We start from the raw sequence: 20777 nt of genomic DNA, 5'->3' as shown, positions 1-20777 counted from the left end.
TGTTCACTGCAACAGAAAAAGCTTCTTAACATGTCATTTATTCTCATATTTCTGTTCAACTTGAGCTTGTTCTCTTTTTCCTGCCGGGTAACAGCTGCTTTAATGAAGTGAGCCGCTCATACACAACACTGTCACTGTCAGAAAAGTGGGCATTTACACAGAGTGGCTGTCTTTGTGAGTGTGGCTGCAAACACAGACAAGCTCTCTGGGGGTGAAGGTGACTCTGCAGAGCTCCCAGCAGAGCGTCTGTAGGATCAGTGCTGTCTCAGTCAGCTTCTTCACAGAAGTCTGAACAGGTCAAACAGCAGCAGAGGCCAGAGATCGAGTTATAGTTCGATCCAAGTGACACCCAGACGTGTGTGTGTGTGTGTGTGTGTGTGTGTGTACAGGCGGCCCAGGTGGTGCTAATCGCCCTGTTTGAGCTGAACACACCAGAGTTCACCATGCTGCTGGGTGCTCTGCCCAAAACCTTCCAGGACGGGACCACCAAGCTGCTGCACAACCACCTGAGGAACGCCAGCGCCAACAGTGGCATCGGCATGGTAACTCACACACAAACACACACACACACACACACACACAGGAACGGTCATTCCTCAAGTACAATCCAGTCTCTGACATTTTGCTCCATCAAAATAACAGTCAGCTTCTTTGCTGGGTAGTTTCAGCCCCACACTGGACATTGAAGTGTTTTAAAGTTTTGTGTTGTGTCGATTTGCAGGCGTCTCCCAGCAACTCGGCAGGTCGGACGCCTCCACGCCAGCCCAGCAGCCGCAGCAGCCCGCTGACCTCCCCAACCAACTGCTCCCACGGGGGTCTTTCTCCCAGGTACGAGTCCGCAGGCCGAGTCCCGCTCTGGTGCTCCTCATGTCGTCACAGTCCTCTCCCACGCAGACAAAAACATGAGCGTTGATGCTGCTGATTTGAAGGTCGTTCCGGAAGGCGTATGATGACATCGCGTTAGGACAAAATGAATAACATTTGAATGAGATATTTTGATTTTGGTCCAAAGTGCCTTCACTGATTTGCTAACAGTTAGCTTCTTTCAGCAAGCTGACAGCAGACTTCACGTCACAGGCCTCCACCTGTCCCCACACTAACACCGACCGAGAACAGTGCTTCTCCTTATTTCCCGCTTTTCTCACATCTCTGCCTTCTCTCCGGGCTCCTCTTCCTCCCTCTCCTCCCTCCTCTTCCTCCCCGGCCCGGCTGCAGTCGGCTGTTCGGTTGGAGTGCAGACGGGCTCTCCAAGTTCCCTCCTCCGCCCTTCCCCTCCCCTCTTGCTCCACCCGCTGCCCACTCCTCCCTCAAGGCAGTGCGGCGAGCTTACTCACCCAGGTAACCCCACCCCTCTTCTCCTCCTCCTCCTGTTCTTCCTCCCTGTTGTGGGGTTTCACAGTGGAGCTGAGTGACCTGCTGTGGTCTCGAGGCACGTTGACCTAAACTGTAATTAGAGACCATAAATAATCATCAAGTTTAGTTCTGTGACGATAAATAAAAATGACGTATTTGTGTGCTTTAACACTTCATAAAAGGTTTTCCTCTGTGAACCCCCTCAAAGACTTCCTGTGATCTGTGGTCACGTCTGCTCCGCTGCAGCAGTTTGTGCCTCCATGCGTCCGTTCCCGTCGTGTCGTCGCCGTCTCTGTGCTCGACCCACCTGTCGTTCTCGACCTGCGTCAGTTTGTCTGCACTGCGCTGTTTCCTCGTCATGGACGCAGCGTGTTGTCATGTTGTGTTTCAGACCTTTGAGCCTCTTCTGCACTGCTTGTGTGAATGTACGTTTTACAACTTGTCTTTCTTCATACTTTTCCTTTCTGGCACCAAAAGTTAAAATTGACAAACACAAAAGAAAAGTGCATCAGTCAGTGAGGACTGTGTTTGGTCCATGTCTAGCAAAGTGTCCACGATCATGACTCACAGGCTTTAAACAAGAGCAGTGCTGATCCAGGACCATTGAGTGACTGGACCGTCTTGGATCACCACATGAAGGCATCTAAAGTCCTTTAGCTTGAGCTTGTGTAAGATTTCTTGGGGATATTTTCATTTCCTTACTATGAGCTGTTTCCCCTGACGGTGAAGCCTTTTGGGTTGCTGCAGCAGAGTCGGCTCTCATGTGACTGTCTTTGTAACAAGCCTGTCTGTCCGTGGCTGCAGCATGCTGGAGTACGACAGCGAAAACCTGAACTCAGAGGAGATCTACAGCTCTCTGCGGGGCGTCACTGAGGCCATCCAGAACTTCAGCTTCCGCAGCCAGGAGGACCTGATGGAGCCGCTGAGACGGGACGGCAAGAGGGACAGCACGGTGAGGACAGAGACCACCATCTCCACCACTGATGTGCTTCTGCTGTGACAAAGTTCTTTTAGTTTGATAAAATCCTCCAAATTCCATCCACTTCCTGAATCTGTGAAATGTGTTCACAGGAGATCTGTGAAGCTCCGTCCCAGTCCGTTCTCAGGGTTTGCGTCTCACTCTGTGATCATGATGATGTTTTGATGTCGTTCCTCAGTGTGCAGTCGGGGCGTCCTCAGAGTCCGACCCGCGGCTTGGTGGTGACGTGGTGGGCGGCGGACGCACGGCTCTGGACAACAAGACGTCACTGCTGAACACGCCTTCGCCGCGCTCCTTTGCCGGCCCGCGCTTCAGAGACTACAACCCGTACAACTACACCGACGGCATCAGCACGCTGGACAAAGCTGCCCTGAAGGAGGCGCTGTACGAGGACGCCGTGGAGCAGCTGCGAGACGGTGAGACAGCAGACAGACAACAGACCTGGTCCTGTCCTGGTCCGAGAGCAGCTGAGAGGTTTTTTATTCATCATGACTTTATCGCTGTTTAGTTTGTCTCGTGTGTCCTTAAACTGAAATGTTTTCGTCGCAGGCGGCCGACAAGAATGTGTAGAAAACAAGATTGTGAGCGCCAAAAGCTTCCCAGGTAAAAACCGCACAGAGCTGAGGATCAAGGCTGAGTCAGAGTCAAATCCCGTCACACACTCTTACTGTTAGATTTACTTCCAATGCGCCACATGACTATGAGAGTGACGTATGCTTGTGACTCCTGCAGCGAGCCCTGCGGAGCAGCTGGAGCTGGTCGGGGTGCTGCTGAAGGAGCTCTCCCACGGCCAGGCAGGGGAGCGGGGCCCCGAGGAGAGACGGGGGACCCTGCTGGAGCTGCTTAAAGTGGCCCGAGAGGACAGCCTGGTGGTGTGGGAGGAACACTTCAAGACCATGTTGCTGCTGCTGCTCGAGACGCTGGGAGACAAAGACGTAAGGACGGTGCCTTTATGTCTGCCTTTGATCTGGTTTCATGTGAACTTTGTGGCAACTCGTTCTGACTCCTCTCTCTCAGCACACGATCCGGGCGCTGGCCCTGCGAGTCCTGAAGGAGATCCTGAGGAACCAGCCGGCCCGCTTCAAGAACTACGCCGAGCTCACCATCATGAAGACGCTGGAGGCCCATAAAGACTCGCACAAGGAGGTGATTCTCACTTTGCCTCTTGTTTTAGCCTCTTCTTTTAGTTTTGGTTGCACTGTGACCCAACATCACCCTCTGCTCTCCCCTCGCTGCAGGTGGTGCGTGCGGCGGAGGAGGCGGCCTCCACGCTGGCGGGCTCCATCCACCCGGAGCAGTGCATCAAGGTCCTCTGTCCCATCGTGCAGACGGCAGACTACCCCATCAACCTGGCTGCCATCAAGATGCAGACGAGGGCCATCGAACGCATCGCCAAGGAGCCGCTCCATCAGCTGCTGTCCGACATCATACCTGGACTCCTGCAGGTGAGAGACATGTGGTGTGATGAGGCGTCATGGAGGAAGTCCTCCAGGTGTTGCTGCGGTGTGTGACTGAGCGTCTTCTGCTGCTGCAGGGCTATGACAACACAGAGAGCAGCGTGAGGAAGGCCAGCGTCTTCTGCCTCGTGGCCATCTACTCTGTGATCGGGGAGGAGCTGAAACCTTACCTGGCTCAGCTGACCGGCAGTAAGGTGCGCTCACTTCCTGTCTGCCACAGCCCCAAACCAGTATCTCACCTCACATCTCCTCTAACATTCCTGCTGTCCCCCTCCCACAGATGAAGCTGCTCAATCTCTACATCAAGAGGGCCCAGACCTCCACCAGCAACAGCAGCAGCTCCTCCGACATCTCCTCCTACTAACTCCAACCGCCTCCATCATGTCCGTAACTCAGACTCTATTTCATCCCCTCAGCCACAGACAGGATCATGATTATGTCCAGGTTCTCCGTAGGACCAGTTCACTCTGTCAGCTGCTGATCCAGAATCCATCCTCTTATCTTGAAAGCTCATTTTTGGGAGGCTAGTGATCCTGGCAGCTCAGACCAAGGCCCTCCAGCCGAACCGACATCTTCCTCCTCCTCCTCCTCCTCCTCCTCCTCCTCTGGCTCACTATTGCTGGAGTCATGAGCCTTAAAACTTTATCTTCCATCGATGTATGATGGAGCCAAGTGATGGCAGAAAACATTTTTTAGAGGCTGTGTGCCAGAAAGCGAGATCTCCTCCTCGCTCCACATTTCGCCGTCGACTGTACCTGACGTGATCCGCAGAACATTTCTGAAAGTCGAGACCTGAGGTGAGTTTTATGGGAGAAGAAGAAGAAGAAGGTTTTGTGGTGTAACTTCCTTCCTCTCAGTACAGGAGGAAACCTGTGGTATCAGTATTTTTATCCATTTTTGCGACTTTTAATCCACTAAGCTTTGTTTTTTTTTGCTTTGACACATCAAACCTTATTGTAAATTGAATGTAAAGCGCTTTGACAGGATGTGGATCTCTTCCGTGTTCCTCCCTCCTGAACCGCTGCCTCTTAAAGGCGTTTGAACATGTGCATTTGATGAATTTTGGGCCGTTAAAGAGTCTTTAAGAGGCTGAATTCGGGGGTCCATCTGCAGATCGACGAGCTTTGATTTGTAGCACAACGGCAGACGTCCATCTTAGTTTACATTGAAGGATCATTTGGCTGGCCAATGATTTGAAGCACTCCAGCAATGAAAAACGTTTTATTGTTTTGGGCCCAACTACCAGCAGAAGTGATGAGTGTTGATATTTAAAAAATCTTTGATTTACTTTTATTTGAGAACAAATTAATTTCACTTTTCCAGTTTTAATTTAAGTGTCACAATTTATAGATTTAAAATCATGAGAGCACTCACTCTGATTTGAGACAAATCAAACCATGGGAAGACAGAAGTGAGTTTGTTTCTCTGTGAAGTTTGTTGGTTTTGCTGTCTGCTGTCTTACAGTCTTGGGAATCCACAGGCTGTCAAGTCAAGACTACTGTGATTTGTTGAGTTTCATCCCAAACTATGGAAATGTAGAAGTCATATTACGCTTCACGTGTAATGCAAAGGTCAACATGGAGGTCCAAGTGTCACAGTGTTTGTTGGCAGTGAACTAATAATCCCTGCTTGATTTCACAAACTGCTCGCAGCGTGATGCTTTTGTTTTGGGACGAAACTCCTCCGTGTTCTTAAATTGAATGTAAGTCACTTTGAGACTTTTAAAATGTGAACTGTTTTATCAAAAGACAAATGGGCCTGAATGGGACTGAAGGACTGACAATCTGAAGGCAGTGCTAAGCGACGAACCGTGAAGTGCCGGCGGTGCACAATAAGTCTGAGAAGAGAGTTTTTGATCTGTGGACATTAGCAATAAACTGAGAAATCCAGCTCAGATTGTCACGTTGAAGCACTGTAAGTTTCCGTTGTGTTCCTCCTTTGAGACGCTCTCGCTGGTCAGCGTTCAAAAGTGTCGTTTTTTTAAAGTATATTATGATAAAATGTTACTGCTGCTTATTATAATACTAACAAACACGCCTGATAATTCAGCGTATGTGCTGTGTAGCTGCACACACAGATTGTGAAATCCTCTGGTTGGACTCCTGAAAGTCATGTTAAAGCAGCTGTGCCACGTTTTGAGAAACTTTCTTGCTGAGAGTTAAATGAGAAGAGCGATACAGCAGTAAATACTGAGCTGCTTGAGGCTCATCATCATCATCATCATCATCATCACACACACACACTCAGATACTCTGAGAAACTCTGTGCCCTGTGAGAGTGCTGTCCATCTGAACGTCTGAGCCTCAGCAGGATCTTTTCTCAAAACACTGAACTGTGTCTTTAATGTGACAGGAAGTGAGGGGCGATCTCCAGGCCTTATTCGACCTCGGCGGACGCAAAAGTCATCCTGGTGCCCTGCTTTGGTCAGCTTTTCACTTTGGATTGAATGTTGAAGTCCTCTGCAACACGTCGTGCTGCGAGCCCGCGTTAGCCTAGCGACTGAAACTCACTTCCCTTTTACTTTGTATTGTACCGTGTGACTTTAAACTACGACTTAGGAAGCTTTGTCCGCATGCGAACCTCACAGCAATCGTAGGAGAACATTTTAGCTGCCAAAGCAGTTGAAATCCAGTCTGAGATTCCTGATTGTGTGCCTTGCTGAAGGCCGTATACCCGGCTGTCCTGTACAACACTAACACGTACTAACACCACAACACCCTGCTCCGTTAGGTGGGCTGAAACTGTGAGAAGAGAAAGTTTCTATGAGGAGATGCCGTGCTGTAAATAAGCTTCCAGCCACTCACAGTGCATGTGTTCGTTTGCCCTCCTGCTTCACAGTATTTATGTTTTGCTCCCTGTGTATGACTGTACATATTTACATGTTTGGTTCTCTTTCACCGGTCATAGACTTTGCAGAACTTGAAATAAACTATCAGACTTCTATTCTCTTGTCTTTGTCATTTGTTTATCATGTCTTAGGTCTTTTATCCAGGTCTTCCTTCTTTAGAGCGAATGTGTATAAAATCAAACTTATGAAACTTTATTAGAAACGCACGGGACTGTGCTGTGCTTACTTTCCTGCTTCAGGTATTGTGAGACTTTGTAGGTTAAATGTAACTGAATACACAAAGTTGCCCGTAACTTTATTTGTAATAACTGAATAAACAATTAGTTTGTGTCAGTTTGCACTGACTCAGTCAGACTTTAATTTATTCACACTGACTCAAACTGACAGAAAACTTTGCATTAAATGTGACTCTTTTACATGCAGTTAAAATAATTTCAGTCAACGTTTTGGGCAGAATAATCTCTCTGAGTGTGTGCTTCTATCCAACTTCACCTCTTCACTGCCGTTTTTACGGTCAAAACCTCTCAGACTGTGGGGAACATTAAAACCTTCGGTTTTCAACCACATTTCCCAGGTGCCTTTGCGCCCGAAGTTGCGCATGCGTTCTCAACGAGCCCCGTTCCCACCAAGCGTCCTTCTTCTCACACTCGGACTGTTTTTGTTTGCAGACGCGGAGGCGGAAGGTGGTTTTTGTTGCTTTTTGTTGTTGGTCTCCGGATGCTGTTAGGTGTTCAACTCCACGTGAAATGTCTTCGTGTCGTTTCCGGCCGCTCGCTGAGAGAAACGCCGACAGACTTGTGACCGCCATTAGATGGCGCAGTCAGCACTCGGTCAGTCCTTCCTCACCACTGACGGTCAGTTTAGTTTGAATGTGTCGCTTTGGGGTTTTACAGCTCATAAAACAGACATTTCTGTCACTCAGGGATATCTGAGACTGTGAGGGACGAGCCCACGAACCAGGACCGAGTCAGACCCAGCAGAACACCCGCCGGCAGGTAGAGACCGTCTCACCGTGGGCTTAGCTTCACTCGGTAATGGTTCCCTAATAAGAAAACAGTTTCCACAAACCAACAGACTCTGGTGTTAAAGCAACACAAGCTGAGCATCGTGACCTTCACCACACGACTGACTACAAAGAGGAACCGAACAATAATAATAATAAAAACTTTAAATAACACGAAGAGTGAATAGGAATGTTGACAGTGAAACTGCTGGTGATGAAACACCTGAGCAGTGAGTGTGTCATTTACACTTATTTATAAATATATAAATAAATAAATAAATGTAAATTTATATTTATATTTAGTCCCATCTGCTGGAACACAAACACACGACACAACAGTGTCACCTGAAGTACTCTGCTTCTTAACATCCGAGAAGTAAAAGTAAAAAGTTTTCTCGTGTTTCCCTCTGCAATGTGATGACGTAACACAGGTGAGGGGGCGGAGCTCCCCTGGTGAGGTTCAGGTCGTGTGGTGGATCACAGGCCTGCAGGCCCACACAGTTTGCTTTACACGCTGTGTATAAATCTTTAAACACGTCCCCTGGATCGCTGGCTCCTAATGGGGCGTTTCATTCGCAGATCAAAGCGGGGCGTGGGGACGGAGCTGGATGAGTCCTCCCCGCCTGTCAGACCTCGAAACGGCTTTGTTAGCGGCTCTCGGCGGTGGCCGCGTGTCGTCACCGGCCTGTTCCATCAGTATGCACATGCTGTTGAAAATTAATTTCATTAAAGGTCCTGTGTTTGCAGGCCCACCCCACCTCCTCCTCCTCCTTTACTCCTCCTCCTCCACCCGCTCAGCTCCTCCTGTTTAAAAGCCCTCATAGTGCATGATTAGCGCACATTTCCCCAACCTGGCTGGGAGTGGCGGTGAGGTCGGGAGGTCGTGCAAATGAAAGAGAACAACTTCATTGTGAGATGACTGGCCCATAAATCATCGGCCGTTTTCTATAAATCATGGCAGATGGCAGGGAGCGAGCCGAGGCTCATGGGAGCTCGTTGCGGCCCCTGTGCATGATGGGAAGGGCCGGGCTTCGCTGCGGCAGAGGCTGGCAGAAGCGCAGGGTCAGTTCCAGTTTGCACATGCAGGAGACGTGAGGTGTGCCGGAGGCTGGGCTCCTCTCGCCCGGCCCGGCCTCACCTGATGAGATTCAGACCCCCGGAGGTCCCTGTGCAGCCCCTCTCCACGCTGCCCTCCGCTTAGCAGGTCTAATCTGCCTGCTTAATATGGAGACAACTTCATCCCCCCCTCGTCCCCGAGCTGCGCTGAGACCTGTCAGGTTGACACCGAATGTCCGCCCAGGAGGGGAGATCTGCCAGGCCGACTCACGCCTTCATTATTCATCATGATTATTTAACAGAGCAGGATTCAGCTGCCGCAACACGCTCGGCCCGTTTGGTGCGTGCTGCTCCTTTAACTCCGGAGGAGGATTTGGGAAAGCAGCCCGGTCAGGCGCAGTTTCAGACACAAAAAGCTGCTGTGACTCTGACAGTCGAGTCTCCTGGTTGAACTCAGAAATGTTTCAGAGGGATTAGACAGACAAAACCTCTTCAGCCTCACTAACAGCTCAGCCCGAGCAGACAGACGTTTATTTTAAACCACAAGAGTTTACTGAGGATTTCAGTCAGGCCTTGTTTAGTGTAAACATGTGTGTAAAATGATGCAGAAAACAATAAACAGTCTGATATCCGCAGACAGAAACATTCATCTTTATTCCTTCTGAGCAGTACGAAAGTAAAACTGGCAACTAAATGACAAAAACTACCAAACGTGGTCTCAAAGAGAAACTCTCTCCTTTCTTTCCTGCATCCGGGACCTCGCCGCGTCCCGATTGGTCGGAGCGGGGCGCTGTGGCGAGCTGCCTGCTATCACAGAGGACCAGGTCCTGCTTCCATCTGGTCCAAATTGCCTGTTGTGATAATTGAGGGTGTGATTTTTGTGTGTTCGGAGTTTGTTTTGCTGAACGGCGGCCTGAGGCGAGCGGTTTGTTTTTTTCTCTCTGCACAATTTGAGAGCAGACGAGTCGTCTGAGTTTAAACAAGACGTTCAAAGAGTCCTGTGGGGTTTTCGGGTAACGTGAAGCCGGCGGTGTTGAGGCGACTGACGTGGTGCGAAGACGCTCGACTGAAGGCCTCTGCTCACTTTGTAAAGCCGCCCAGCAGGTTCATGAGTATCTAAGCTGAGTAAAACAGTCCCTTTTTTTAGATGATGTTTCTCAAACACTGAGATTTGTTCAGCTGTAAGCGTTGGGATTCAAGATAAAAGTGAGTGGATGGTTCTGCGCTGGTCACGTGATGAACTCCAGCCGTCAGGGATGACGTCACCGTGTGAAGCCTCCCTGTGTTGTTTCTGTCGGCTGTGAATCGGCACTAACGTGTCCTCCTCTGGTACGCAGCACTTAAAAGCAGCAGAGCCCCGTTAGCCGCTGCCCTCTTTTTTTGTTTTTTGTTCTCTTTATTTTCTTTTCCTCCTCTGCTGGATCTTTTCCATCCAGTTGGCCCCCGACCAGAAGCTCCTGTTCCCCGCGAGACCCGTTCAGGCACTTAAAAAAGAAATGGAAAAGTCCTGTGCTAATGAACGTCACTCGGCTCTGAGGGTTCAGGGCTCCGACTGAACTGTGAGAGGGGATGTCAGATAATCAGCAGCTTCGTTCAGGCTTTCCACCGCAGTCTGAATCCGGACTGATGTGCAGAGACTCAACAACACCACGATACAAAGCACTTTAAGTCTCAACAAAACCACATTCTGAATTATCAGAACTTTTCTTTCCTGTGAAGATGTTGGAGAACAAAAAGCAGGAAGTAAATTGTACCTTTCATAAAATGTGGGTTTAGAATTTTCAATGCATTTCTGCTTTCCAGCGTTAAAAAATAATGAAACTTTCATTTAAAGATAGAAGGAAAATCAAACTGAAGCTCGAGTTCGTTTTTCATTCGTCGTGTCTTGTATTAAAACCGACCATTGATTTTAGTGGTTTTGGGAAAAACACTACACAATAAAACACATCCTGTTTGTTGTGCATCACAGCTTATAATCCGAATAACCAGCGAGGAGACCTGAGCCGTGTGTCATGTGACAGGTGTGTCGTCACGTCAGGACGTTGTGGGGAGGATCTGCGGGGGGCCAAGGGCACAGGGAGCGTTTCAAGGTGGACTTTCCCCCTCTAACAAGCCAACGCTGGGCTTCTGTCAACCCCCAACCCCCCACCCCCCCACCTCTGCTGCAGCCCAAACGCAGGCATTAATGCAAATTATGCTCTGATAATTTAATAACTTTGCCGGCCTGATCTGTCCTTTTTATTACAATTATCATCAGGCAGGGGGTTGCGTTCCATCATCGGAAAATAAACACCATCGATCATCCTTGTAATGATTAGCCGCTGACAGGCCGAGCCTCGCTCTGCATAAATGGCCTCTAATGCGGAGCTGGAGAGGAGAGCAGAGGCCGTCTAACTTTGGCTGCACGTTGGGGTTATTAACCGTGCTGATAATCACAGCAAGGCTCCCTTTATGCTCGGCAGAGGCGGCGTGGTTTGCAGCCAGCGAGGAGAGCGATTTCTTAAAGCATTACGTCAGGGGGGGGGGACTGACTCAGGCTCACAACTCAGAGCCAAGACATTCAACCAGGGCCTGTTAAGTCTGTCCAGAAACCGGCTGGAAGGTGCCAGAGCCATACACAGAGCTGGCACCTCTGCATCAGGGCCTCCCTCCTAATTGCAGTGGAAAATGATGCTGCATTTCCCGCCTGTTGAAGCAGCTTGTAAAGAAAACAAGCCCCTCCTGGTCCACAGAGAGGATCTTGATTTATAAACTAAATACGAGCAGGAATAATCAGGCCGCCGTGGCACCGTTTCCACCAGAAAAACATTAGCAGACTAAACCACCGTTGCATCAGGTGGTGAATGTTTTATGCTGACTCTGTGAGCCCTCCAGCACAAAAAAACTTTGTGCACGAGGTGTTTCGACATGATTACTCCTCTGACAGGTCTTAGAGGAGAAAATCAGCTATTTATGATTCCTTCTTCAAACGTACGCACAGTTCATATCTCTGTTTTCACAGGCTATGAAATAATAGCATTCACTCCCTGCCTTGACTTTGCCAATGATGGAGGAGGAGGAGGGGGAGGAGGGGGGAGTTAAATTGAGACACAAACACAGAGTGAGCAGCCGGCCTTTACACACAGAGCGGCTTTGTTCTTTGCCTCTTTGCTTTCTGGCTTTGAAACGGCGAGCAGAGATGAGCTCCCCTGCAGGAGAGCGTGTTTCCACCACGGGATCACATCCTCACAATCCTGTCAAGGTTTGGCAAAAAAGAAGCGTTGAGATCGCACGCCGCCGCTGACCTTTTATCAGGCGGGGCTGCAGCTCAGGTTCAGGTGTTGTGGAGTGGAGGTTCCGCCGAGGCTGTGGAGGTTTGTGATGTCTGCAGCATCTCGGCTGCCCCTCGTCTACAGTTAAAGTCTAATGTGGCAGCGGTGGGACGACTGAAATGAGCGGAAAGTTTGAGTCTGACTTCAGACAAACGCGTCTTTAAATCACAGGTGAAGTCAGTGATCACACAACAGGAGTAAAAAATCTTTCAGACTTTTTAATTTACTGTTGAGGTACTTTTACCTTGTACTTCACTACTCAGTGTGACCATGTGATTGGTCGATCCTACGTAGACTTTTAATCAGAACACGACAGCCGTCGGCAGACACCTGCTGGATGACACCTGGACCGTCCCAGCATACGTTTAGTGGTGCGAGTCCTCAGAGAGGGTGGACCGGGTGAGGAGGAGGAGAGGGCACAGCCATGGGAGGCTTTAATGAGGACCTCCATCCTCAAACCTCCCGAGAGTGCAGACCTGGAGGACCCAGCAGGCAGCGAGGTGGCGCCGCTGACCTCCCTCAGCTGCCTCCAGGATCCCCGACTCCCCGAAACCCTGACGCCCCTTCAGCTGCCGCCACCCCCCCACCTCCCCTTCTGATCCCGATTCAGGCTTTAAAACTGAAACTTTAGTCTGATAGAGTCGAAAAGTTGACTGCTGGAATGATGAAACTGGACTATTGACCGGCGCTGCCAAACAGTGAGAGGCAGACCAAAACAAACCTCACACGTTTCTCTAACACATTCAGTATTTATGTCCTAACAGGAAACTGTGAAACTTACAGTAAAAACAGCAGCTGGAAAAACCTGCTAATTAAAGTCTGACACCTCTGCCGGACATCAGTCTGTGCTGTTTTTGGTCCCAGGCTGCGTTCGACAAACCCTTTTGGGTGCTGGACTTGTTCAGTGGGAGCTCCCAGCTGGGCGGAGTCACCTCGTACGGCTCACTTATAAGTGTTAAGTGTCTTCCTGTTCCAAAGTGTCCTTGAGCAACACTCTGAACCTCCTGCAGGAGCTGCAGGTGCCTGCCCGAGATGTAAATGAGTGTCTCCTCGCTAAGGTGTGTGTGTGTGTGTGTGTGTGTGTGTGTGACTGCATGTAAATGACGGTGGAGAGTGGAGATAATGACCAGCGCACACGATTGTTTTTTTAAAAGCTCTCAGTGTTGTTGTTTGGCCGTGATGAGCCGTTAATATCACAGAGTCCCTCGGACAGATGGCAGGTTGTAGGAAAGCAGATGTTATTTTGCATAGGAACATATCATGAATATGCATGCTGTATTAGTTCACGACACCGAAGGCCTCGCTGATGATTGGCCAGCTCTCGGCTCCTTGTCAGCGCCGAACCCGCCGACTGCAGAGATGTCTGACGTCTTTGTCTTCTTTAATGTCTGATACTGTCAGTATGAAGTTATTAACACCACAGTCTTCAGTGTGAATGTGAAGTGTTGAATATTTTCTCGTTGTTTTCCTGTTGATGGATTTGCAGTTCCGTGTGAGTCCACGTGCAGGACGGGTCAGCCGTGGTCGCTGAAGGTCGGTGATGTTTGGTTAAATTCAGCAGAAATCAGCTGAACTTTTTGTCATTTTTGTACTTATTTCCCACCTTGTGAATCGTCACAGATTGATCCCGGCAGGCGTCCTGAAGCCTGTTGTTTCAGACACTGTAAAGTAACTGGAAGTCAGCTCCGCTCAGAGCAAAGACAAAACAGACCAGGATTAATTAAAATCATTACTGCTAACCGTTAAGCTTGTCTTGAGCAACAGCTTCTGCTGTGTGCTGAGGCTGCAGGGCCAGCGTTCCCACCCGGTCGTTTAGTGGAGCAGCTCAGCCAGTCGTCCCGTTCAGGAAAACCGGTGAGGTTACCTCACACTGCTGGCAGCCTCTGCACAGCTTCGCCATTAAAGATTTAAGGCTCAGTGCTGAACGTCTCGTTAAAGGGCCACGCCGCAGTTTTTGTCCTTTCAGACTTTACTGCGGCGTTGACCTCCGATTCTGAGGATGAAGATTATTCAGAGGGCGTTAGTTAATATTAAGCAGCTGCTGACACCGGGGCCCCTATAGGTGGCCCTATTGAAATGAGAGGAGCCTTAATAATACATGTGTCCCACCGGGGCCACACATGCAAAAAGATGTCTGCTGCTCTGCACTCGATTCCTTCACAATTACAGTCGATTCCTGCTCTTAAGGCCAAAAGTATGTGGACACCTGAACATTTCCTCAGTCAGTGCTGTGCGACTGGGACACCACACTTCATCAGTCGGCCTCCACGCCTCTGCAGGGATGGGATCCCACTTGGACCATCGGTGAGGTCCAGCACTGATGGTGGTGATCAGGTCTGGCTCACAGCTGGCGTTCAGGTTCACTCCAGAGGTGTTGGAGGAGGTTGAGATCACACACTGAGCTGGTTTAATACATTTCTAAACAATGGGGACTTTGCATGTTTTTCTGAGAAGAGAGTGAAGGGCATAAAATAACTGGTTTCGGACTTCACATTCGGTTCCTGGACTTGACTCTGGACTTAATAGCCTGAGATGTTCCTTGTGACTTGCAGAACAATGACATTACCTCTGCTGTTTGAACCATGGAAGCTTTTGGGTCTGCTGTTGACTAATAAAAGCTCATTTTCGAGCCAAACTGAGGATGAACCCTGCAGATTGTAACGACCTCATGACCCCTCAACAGAGACGCTGAACTTTCAGCTCCACTGTTAAAACTGTGAAGCTGAAGTACATTATGTATTCTGTCTTTTTGGTTTTCTTGTGTATCGTGAACATTGCAGCCTTCAGAGCCGCAGGCTGTAAGTGTTGCTGATTCTTTGTGTACACTTTGTTTCAGTGTGTGCAGATTCTTTCTGGCTCATATTCAGGGCTGTTTGTCTGACGTGGGATCAGCTGTAGACACATACAAATAGAGACAGACAGACTCCTCAACCACCGGTTTGACCAGAGGCTCCTGAAATTGATTCCTAAATGAATATTGTCTCGCCGCTTCAGGAGGCAGAGGGTGAACTCTGCAGGGGATTTACATATCGGTCTAATAGAAATGAATGAGGCATCAGAGCACTATCCATCATCTGCGCTGACACCACGAGCTGTCACACGTGTAATAATAACGCCGTCATGCACACCACGGCTAATGTGATGTGGTGTCATCAGCAGGAAGGAAGGAAGAGGCTGGCCGAGGTCACAGCCGAGAGTCTCCTTCACGTCAGAGTGCGTCCGCCGCCTCCATTGTCACAGCTCTAATTGAGCTGCCGGCGTCCGTGTTGGCTCGCTCGTCATTTTCCATATCGTCACGCCGAGCATTCCAACAGTGGTGACCTGTCGCCTGACCGCACAGAACGCCGAGTCGAGCCGGTGGCTTCGACTAAATGAGCAACCATAGAAGATTTCCTTTATCCTGGATTTTGCAAAACACCTGTTTGAAGACGTGCTCAAGTTTTTCTTCAAATCAAATCATTCACAGTTTTCCCGGTTAGTAAAGTATCACTGAGAAGTACTTTACCATTTTGTCCTGACAGCAGGAGCCATAGAAAAGAGTGTCGAACTGGACGCCATGAGAGACACAGTAAAACACATTCCTCCGAGGCCTTTAAAGTGTCAGCAGACAGGCCTGTTCACGGCCCTGCAGGGAGTCCGGCCTGGAAAACCTGATGACGGGAGAAGACTCTTATCTAATTCGGTCTTGTATTCATTTGAAAGATGCTGCTTAGCTGAAGCAGCTCTTGATCAAAGTGGTGACCCATGAATTCAGACTCTCTTGACTGATGTCTGTTTTATTTCAGTGACTTTTCCACATGTTTTCTGCAAATTAGAATTCATGTCTTTTCATGATGTTCAGCCGTGTTTTCTGATTGTCTGCCATGTTTAGTTTTAAAAATTACTGGATGCAGCGTTTCTAGCATCTTGGATGTTTATGTAGGGTTTTCTGCCTTTACCGAACAGTTGAGACAGTGAAGATCACAGGAAATAAGGGAAGTGCGGTGCCTCGAACTGTTGGACCACGTGGTCACCAAAGGCCACCAAAGTTTTAACCACCTGAAAGTTTCATAGATTTCTGCAGGAGGAGGAATGTTGAGTGAGTGCATTTCACGCCTGAAAGGAGATTTTGATAATTATCATGCATTTCACCTACAAATCAGCATACAAGCGCTGTTTGTGTAAAAAGGCCTCATCGTTTACTCATCTGCAGCTGACGTCTGCTCTTCTGACTTCTTGTTATTTTACTGAACACCTGGTGGTGACGGCTTGAGCATCGCTGCCCAGTCGCAGTGGGAATTAAATAGTTGTTTCCAAATTTTTAAAACTCCTATCTGCTGCAAAAATGTTACCCCAAACTCCTCATATTTAAGGTTTACTTACGTTGCATTTCCATAACTGAAATCTGTTCTTACATTTATAATCCATGAACTTATTGGCAGGGCGTTGAAACCCTTCTTTCATCTTTCTCACTCAGTTATCTCCATCAGTAAATGAAGGTGCTGCTAATGCACCATCTTTACAAGTCTTATCTTCACCTCTTGTTCGGGGCCTGGTTGGATTTCACAGCCTGGGGCCATTTTCTCTCCCACTTCACATCTCTGAGAGAATAAGGAATTCCAGTGGCAAAAGCAATCACAAACTCCAGATCAAACGTATCCTCAGCTGAATTCCCTGACAGACTAAAATCATTTGTTCCCCTCGCTGACGCTCAGCGCTGCATCCCCGGAACCCCTCGCTGCTCTCAGCTGCTTTGTTTTATGTGGTTTCAGCAGCGGCGTCCTCTGGGTCGCTCTGTCAGAGCTAATATTGAAGTACACACAGGCTAACTGCAGTAGCAGCAGCCGCTCTGCTCACGTCCAGCCTTTTCCCCTCCTGTTAGGGTCCTTTTTCATCAGCCTCCGAGTGAGAATTTACATTATGTCAAGCCTGCTCTTGCCGGCGAGGTAAGACGAGGTCAGAGGAAGTTATTTCAAAGCCGCCTTAAAAGAGGTTGTGTAAAGAATGTGTGGCGCCTCGGTCTTACATTCAGCAAGAGAGGTTTGAGGAAAGTGCGTCGTCTGCAAAGGGTGCACGAACGTCGCTTCAAAGACAAAAGTTTTGTTGTTGAATTATTGAAGCGATCAACACTCCTCCCCCTACAGGAAGCAATCACAGGGACGGACTGATGAGTGATAATATTTACTCAGTTGCAAAAAGCAGGAGATGACGGCACATGAAGGAAAAGAGACCACGGCTGAGATAACAACTGAGAGCTGATGCTTATACGAGTGCTTCTTCATGTCTTGAACAGCATTCACTTATTGTTTCCATTTTAAAAATACAATGATGGTCATTTTCTCAGCTTAAACAGTCAGCTGTCACCTTGACTTTGCCAAAAAGCCTTGATTTTCCTGTGGGATTTCACACCCAGAGGCAGACAGACAGTGGCACAGTGAGAACGAGGTTTATCCAGAACCAAACTAAAGATGGTGGTAGATGGTGTCGTCATCTGGTTTTTGTCCGACCAGTAATCTAAAACCAAAAGGAATTTTAGTTTATTATCATGTGAGAAGGAAAAGCAAGAAATTCTCAGAATATAGGAGGTGGAAATGTTTGCCATTTCCTGTAGATTGACCAGCTGATTGACGCTGCAGCTCGAGACAGAAAACGTGTTTAAGTCTGTCGCTTGCTTGTTAGGAGTACAGGAAGAAAACCTGACATAGCTTTGTTAAAGTCCTTCAGGTTGTGCTCAACAAACTGTGAGTTCAGTTCATTTCCCTCCAACAGTCAGTGTTGACTTTGTTTTGCCGTGAATAGGATTGTTCCCTGAACTTAACATGGTGGAACATGTGGACGCATGAAACCTCAAACACATCTGGATGAAGAACCACACAGACAGTAATATTTTAAAAAAATCAATGTCAGTTTTGTATTTCTTAAAAATGTACAAATGGTATTTACATTTAACCAGCACAACAAACTGGTATAATAATGATGTACAAAAGAAAAAGATTTGATTCTCGCTTCTCGCTGCATCAGAGCGTGACGGGTTTACCAATGCAGGAGTCCATGATTCAGTCACACATCAAGTCTCTGATGGCCGACGCCAAGATGTCACAGTTAATCTCAGCAGCAATGCAGCAAACAAATAATGGCTCACTGAGGACTGTAAACTTGAAATGCTGTTGATGAGAAAAGGTTATGACTGAACCGTCTTCTCTCCAGCCGAAATTAGACACTTGATAGAGAATAAAGTTCAGCTCAATCTACAATGTAAAACAAGTTGGAGGTGACGGTGTGCTCCAAATGTGTGTGTTTCAGATCGTCACCTGGTTGCATTTACACATTTTTAGATAAAATCATATGCACAACATGCATATGCATTGGCTGAGCCAGGCACTTAGTAGGCTGATCTTACTGCAGACCTGTACAACAACTGTACAACACAATTCTGTTTTCATCATGTCGCTTTTCAAAAAGATAGAAAATTTTAAATAAAAAAACTGTACAAGAAAACAAGAGTCACACACTGCAGAGGCTTTTTGGTACACAGTCAAGTCTGTTCATTGTGCATCAAGTGTTCAAAAACATGTCTCTGAGGACAAAACAGTTTGTTGCGGCTAAGACATCATGTTGAGGAACTTGCTTTCTTCAGCCAGAGCAGTCAACAGTGAGCTCATGTCCCCGATGGCCATGTTCCCCGTCGCCACTGGCACAGAGGGCAACGTGACTGAGTTCCTGGGTGTTGTGAGCCGAGAGGAGCTCTGGGACAAGCTCTGAAGCAGACCTGGACTCAGGGTTCCCGACATGAGACTGGAGTGATCCCCATCGTCCAGCATGCTATCAAAGTCTATCGGTGCCTGCTCCAGCACAGCACTGCACTCAGTTCTGGACATCAGGTTGTTGCCTGAACTGGGAGACACTGCAATGTTTTCAAAAGGGGGTACATTCACCACAGGAGAAACCTGATGGTCCGAGTTTCCGTTTCCAGGCTGAAATACTTGAATCTGTCCGGTATAGTACAAGGCATTGTCACCAGAGCTGCTGCTGCAGTGAAGTCCTAAAACTCCACCACTGGGTAACTTGGAAATGACACCTGGGTTTGCATTACTTGGATGCCTTGTTTGCTGTATCACCTTTGGCCCGGAAAGAAGTCTGTTCAGAGATTTAGGTACTGTTGGGGGCCTTGGTTGGAGGTGGTTCTGACTCCCAGATTGCAAGGGATTCTGGGAGGTCAGGTTGCAGTTCTGCTGATCTGAAATCAAGACTGATCCACCACAGTCCTCAGTTTTAACTTGCACATGCTGAAGTCCAGCATCAGCAAAGTGCACGTCAACAGTCTCCATGTCAGCTGGCTCCTGTTTGCCTGTGGGGCTCAGCATGGCCCCGTTGACTGCTGCTGTGTCATTACGAGGTGGATAAGTGCTGTTACCATTCTTATCACAGGGGCCGATGCTGCACTGAGTGCTGATTCCTTCATTGAGATTTGATGACTGCTGGATCCTCTGCTGCTGGAAGCAGTTTGCCCCTGGCTCAGTATTCAGCTGTTTACATCTCTGCTGCCTTGTGTTTGAGAGGTTTTTAATCATCTGCTGGTTGGAGCTGAGATTGTTGTGAAAAGAGTTCTGGTTTTGCTGCAGGACAGCCAGGTTCCCTCTGACCTGGAGTTTGGAGTAGTGCTGGCTGTCACCCAAAGAGACTTTATTCCACTGAGCAGGTGAGCTGGTCTTAGTCTCTCCAGGTGAAGGTGGACACACCTGCTGCTGCTGCACTGAACTCATGCTTGAGGTGACCCAAACCTGACTGGGCAGGTTCATGTTGGTATTCACAATGGCCATCCTTCTCTGATCGTATGACTGCAGCTGGAGATTAGGGGTTGCTTGGAAATCTTGTTGATTTGTTAAAACTCTGTTGTCAGTGCTGAGGTCAGGCAGCGTCAGGTCCTCCTCAGGGATGTCGCCTGTTATCATCTCCATAGTCACGTTTTCTGAAATGCTGGGCGGTTGTAGGCTGTAAGGGTAGTGTTGGAGTCTGCCGTCCAATCGCAGACAGACACCTTGGTGAGATGAACGTTGGCGATCTGCTGCAGGAGGTGGACGGGGCTGCATGGCTCCTCTCAGTGTATCCATGCTGTTGTAGCGTTGCATTTGTGGCTGGCTGAGATAATCCATGGCCATGCGTCTCACAGGATCACTGGCTCTGCGGGGGATGTTAGACGGGGCCTCATGGGGCATCATACTGCGTGTGGCGTAGCTGTTGTACTGCCTGGAAGGTACTTTGGTGGTGGAGGAGGGTTGCTGGGAGTCACTCCACACAGCCGTGTGGGCTTTCAGACACATTTGGTCCATATATGGAAGAGGTGTAGGTGGTGCACCTCCAGTGGCAGCAGCATATTTTGCCTTGAGGTGGTAGTGCTGGGCTGGGGTCAGGCTGAGCGGGCTGGGTAAACCACGTCCTCCATGCCCTCCTGCTCCTCCACTACTTCCCCCCCACTGGCTGACCTGGCTGGAGCGGCGCGAGATGTCGGCAGAGATGGGGTCGTAGGAGTCGGCAGAGCTAAGGTTGCTGGGACGGTTGGCACCGAACTGCGAGGCCTGGCTTGAGCGCCGACTGGAGTAGCACGGGGAGATGCCTGAGGAGCGGCGGCTGAGGGTGTAAACTGAGCTCAGGGTGCTGGAGGTGCTGTCACGGCGCTCTGAAAGGTTTTCCAACAGAGTTGTTTTACCAGAGCTCAGATCACCCAAGCCGGAACCAGGGAAGGACATCAGACCTCCACCCATACTTGGACTCTCCAGGAGGGACCCTGTGG

At 48.8% G+C, this 20777-nt stretch overlaps 2 protein-coding genes across 13 annotated transcripts in view; one reads left to right on the top strand and one right to left on the bottom strand.

Moving 5' to 3' along the window:
• LOC124055196 (CLIP-associating protein 1-B-like) overlaps nucleotides 1-6732 on the top strand; it is a 29089-nt gene extending 22357 nt beyond the window's left edge. For all 12 annotated transcript variants that reach the window (XM_046381752.1, XM_046381749.1, XM_046381750.1 and 9 more), the window contains 10 exons: nucleotides 390-542; nucleotides 722-828; nucleotides 2158-2305; nucleotides 2511-2748; nucleotides 2882-2935; nucleotides 3065-3267; nucleotides 3350-3478; nucleotides 3571-3777; nucleotides 3867-3983; nucleotides 4070-6732. In XM_046381752.1, coding sequence (XP_046237708.1) covers nucleotides 390-542; nucleotides 722-828; nucleotides 2158-2305; nucleotides 2511-2748; nucleotides 2882-2935; nucleotides 3065-3267; nucleotides 3350-3478; nucleotides 3571-3777; nucleotides 3867-3983; nucleotides 4070-4153 — 1440 coding nt within the window. In that variant the 3' untranslated portion in view covers nucleotides 4154-6732. The remainder of the gene's footprint in view (nucleotides 1-389; nucleotides 543-721; nucleotides 829-2157; nucleotides 2306-2510; nucleotides 2749-2881; nucleotides 2936-3064; nucleotides 3268-3349; nucleotides 3479-3570; nucleotides 3778-3866; nucleotides 3984-4069) is intronic.
• Nucleotides 6733-17662: 10930 nt separating this feature from the next.
• LOC124055269 (zinc finger protein GLI2-like) overlaps nucleotides 17663-20777 on the bottom strand; it is a 41017-nt gene continuing 37902 nt past the window's right edge. Inside the window, exon 12 of the mRNA XM_046381912.1 lies at nucleotides 17663-20771. Coding sequence (XP_046237868.1) covers nucleotides 18589-20771 — 2183 coding nt within the window. The 3' untranslated portion in view covers nucleotides 17663-18588. The remainder of the gene's footprint in view (nucleotides 20772-20777) is intronic.

This window comes from Scatophagus argus, chromosome 24 (assembly GCF_020382885.2).
Source record: "Scatophagus argus isolate fScaArg1 chromosome 24, fScaArg1.pri, whole genome shotgun sequence".
Lineage (NCBI taxonomy): Eukaryota > Metazoa > Chordata > Actinopteri > Scatophagidae > Scatophagus > Scatophagus argus.
Note: the sequence above shows the minus strand (reverse complement) of the source record. Positions and strands in the feature narration are given on the sequence as shown.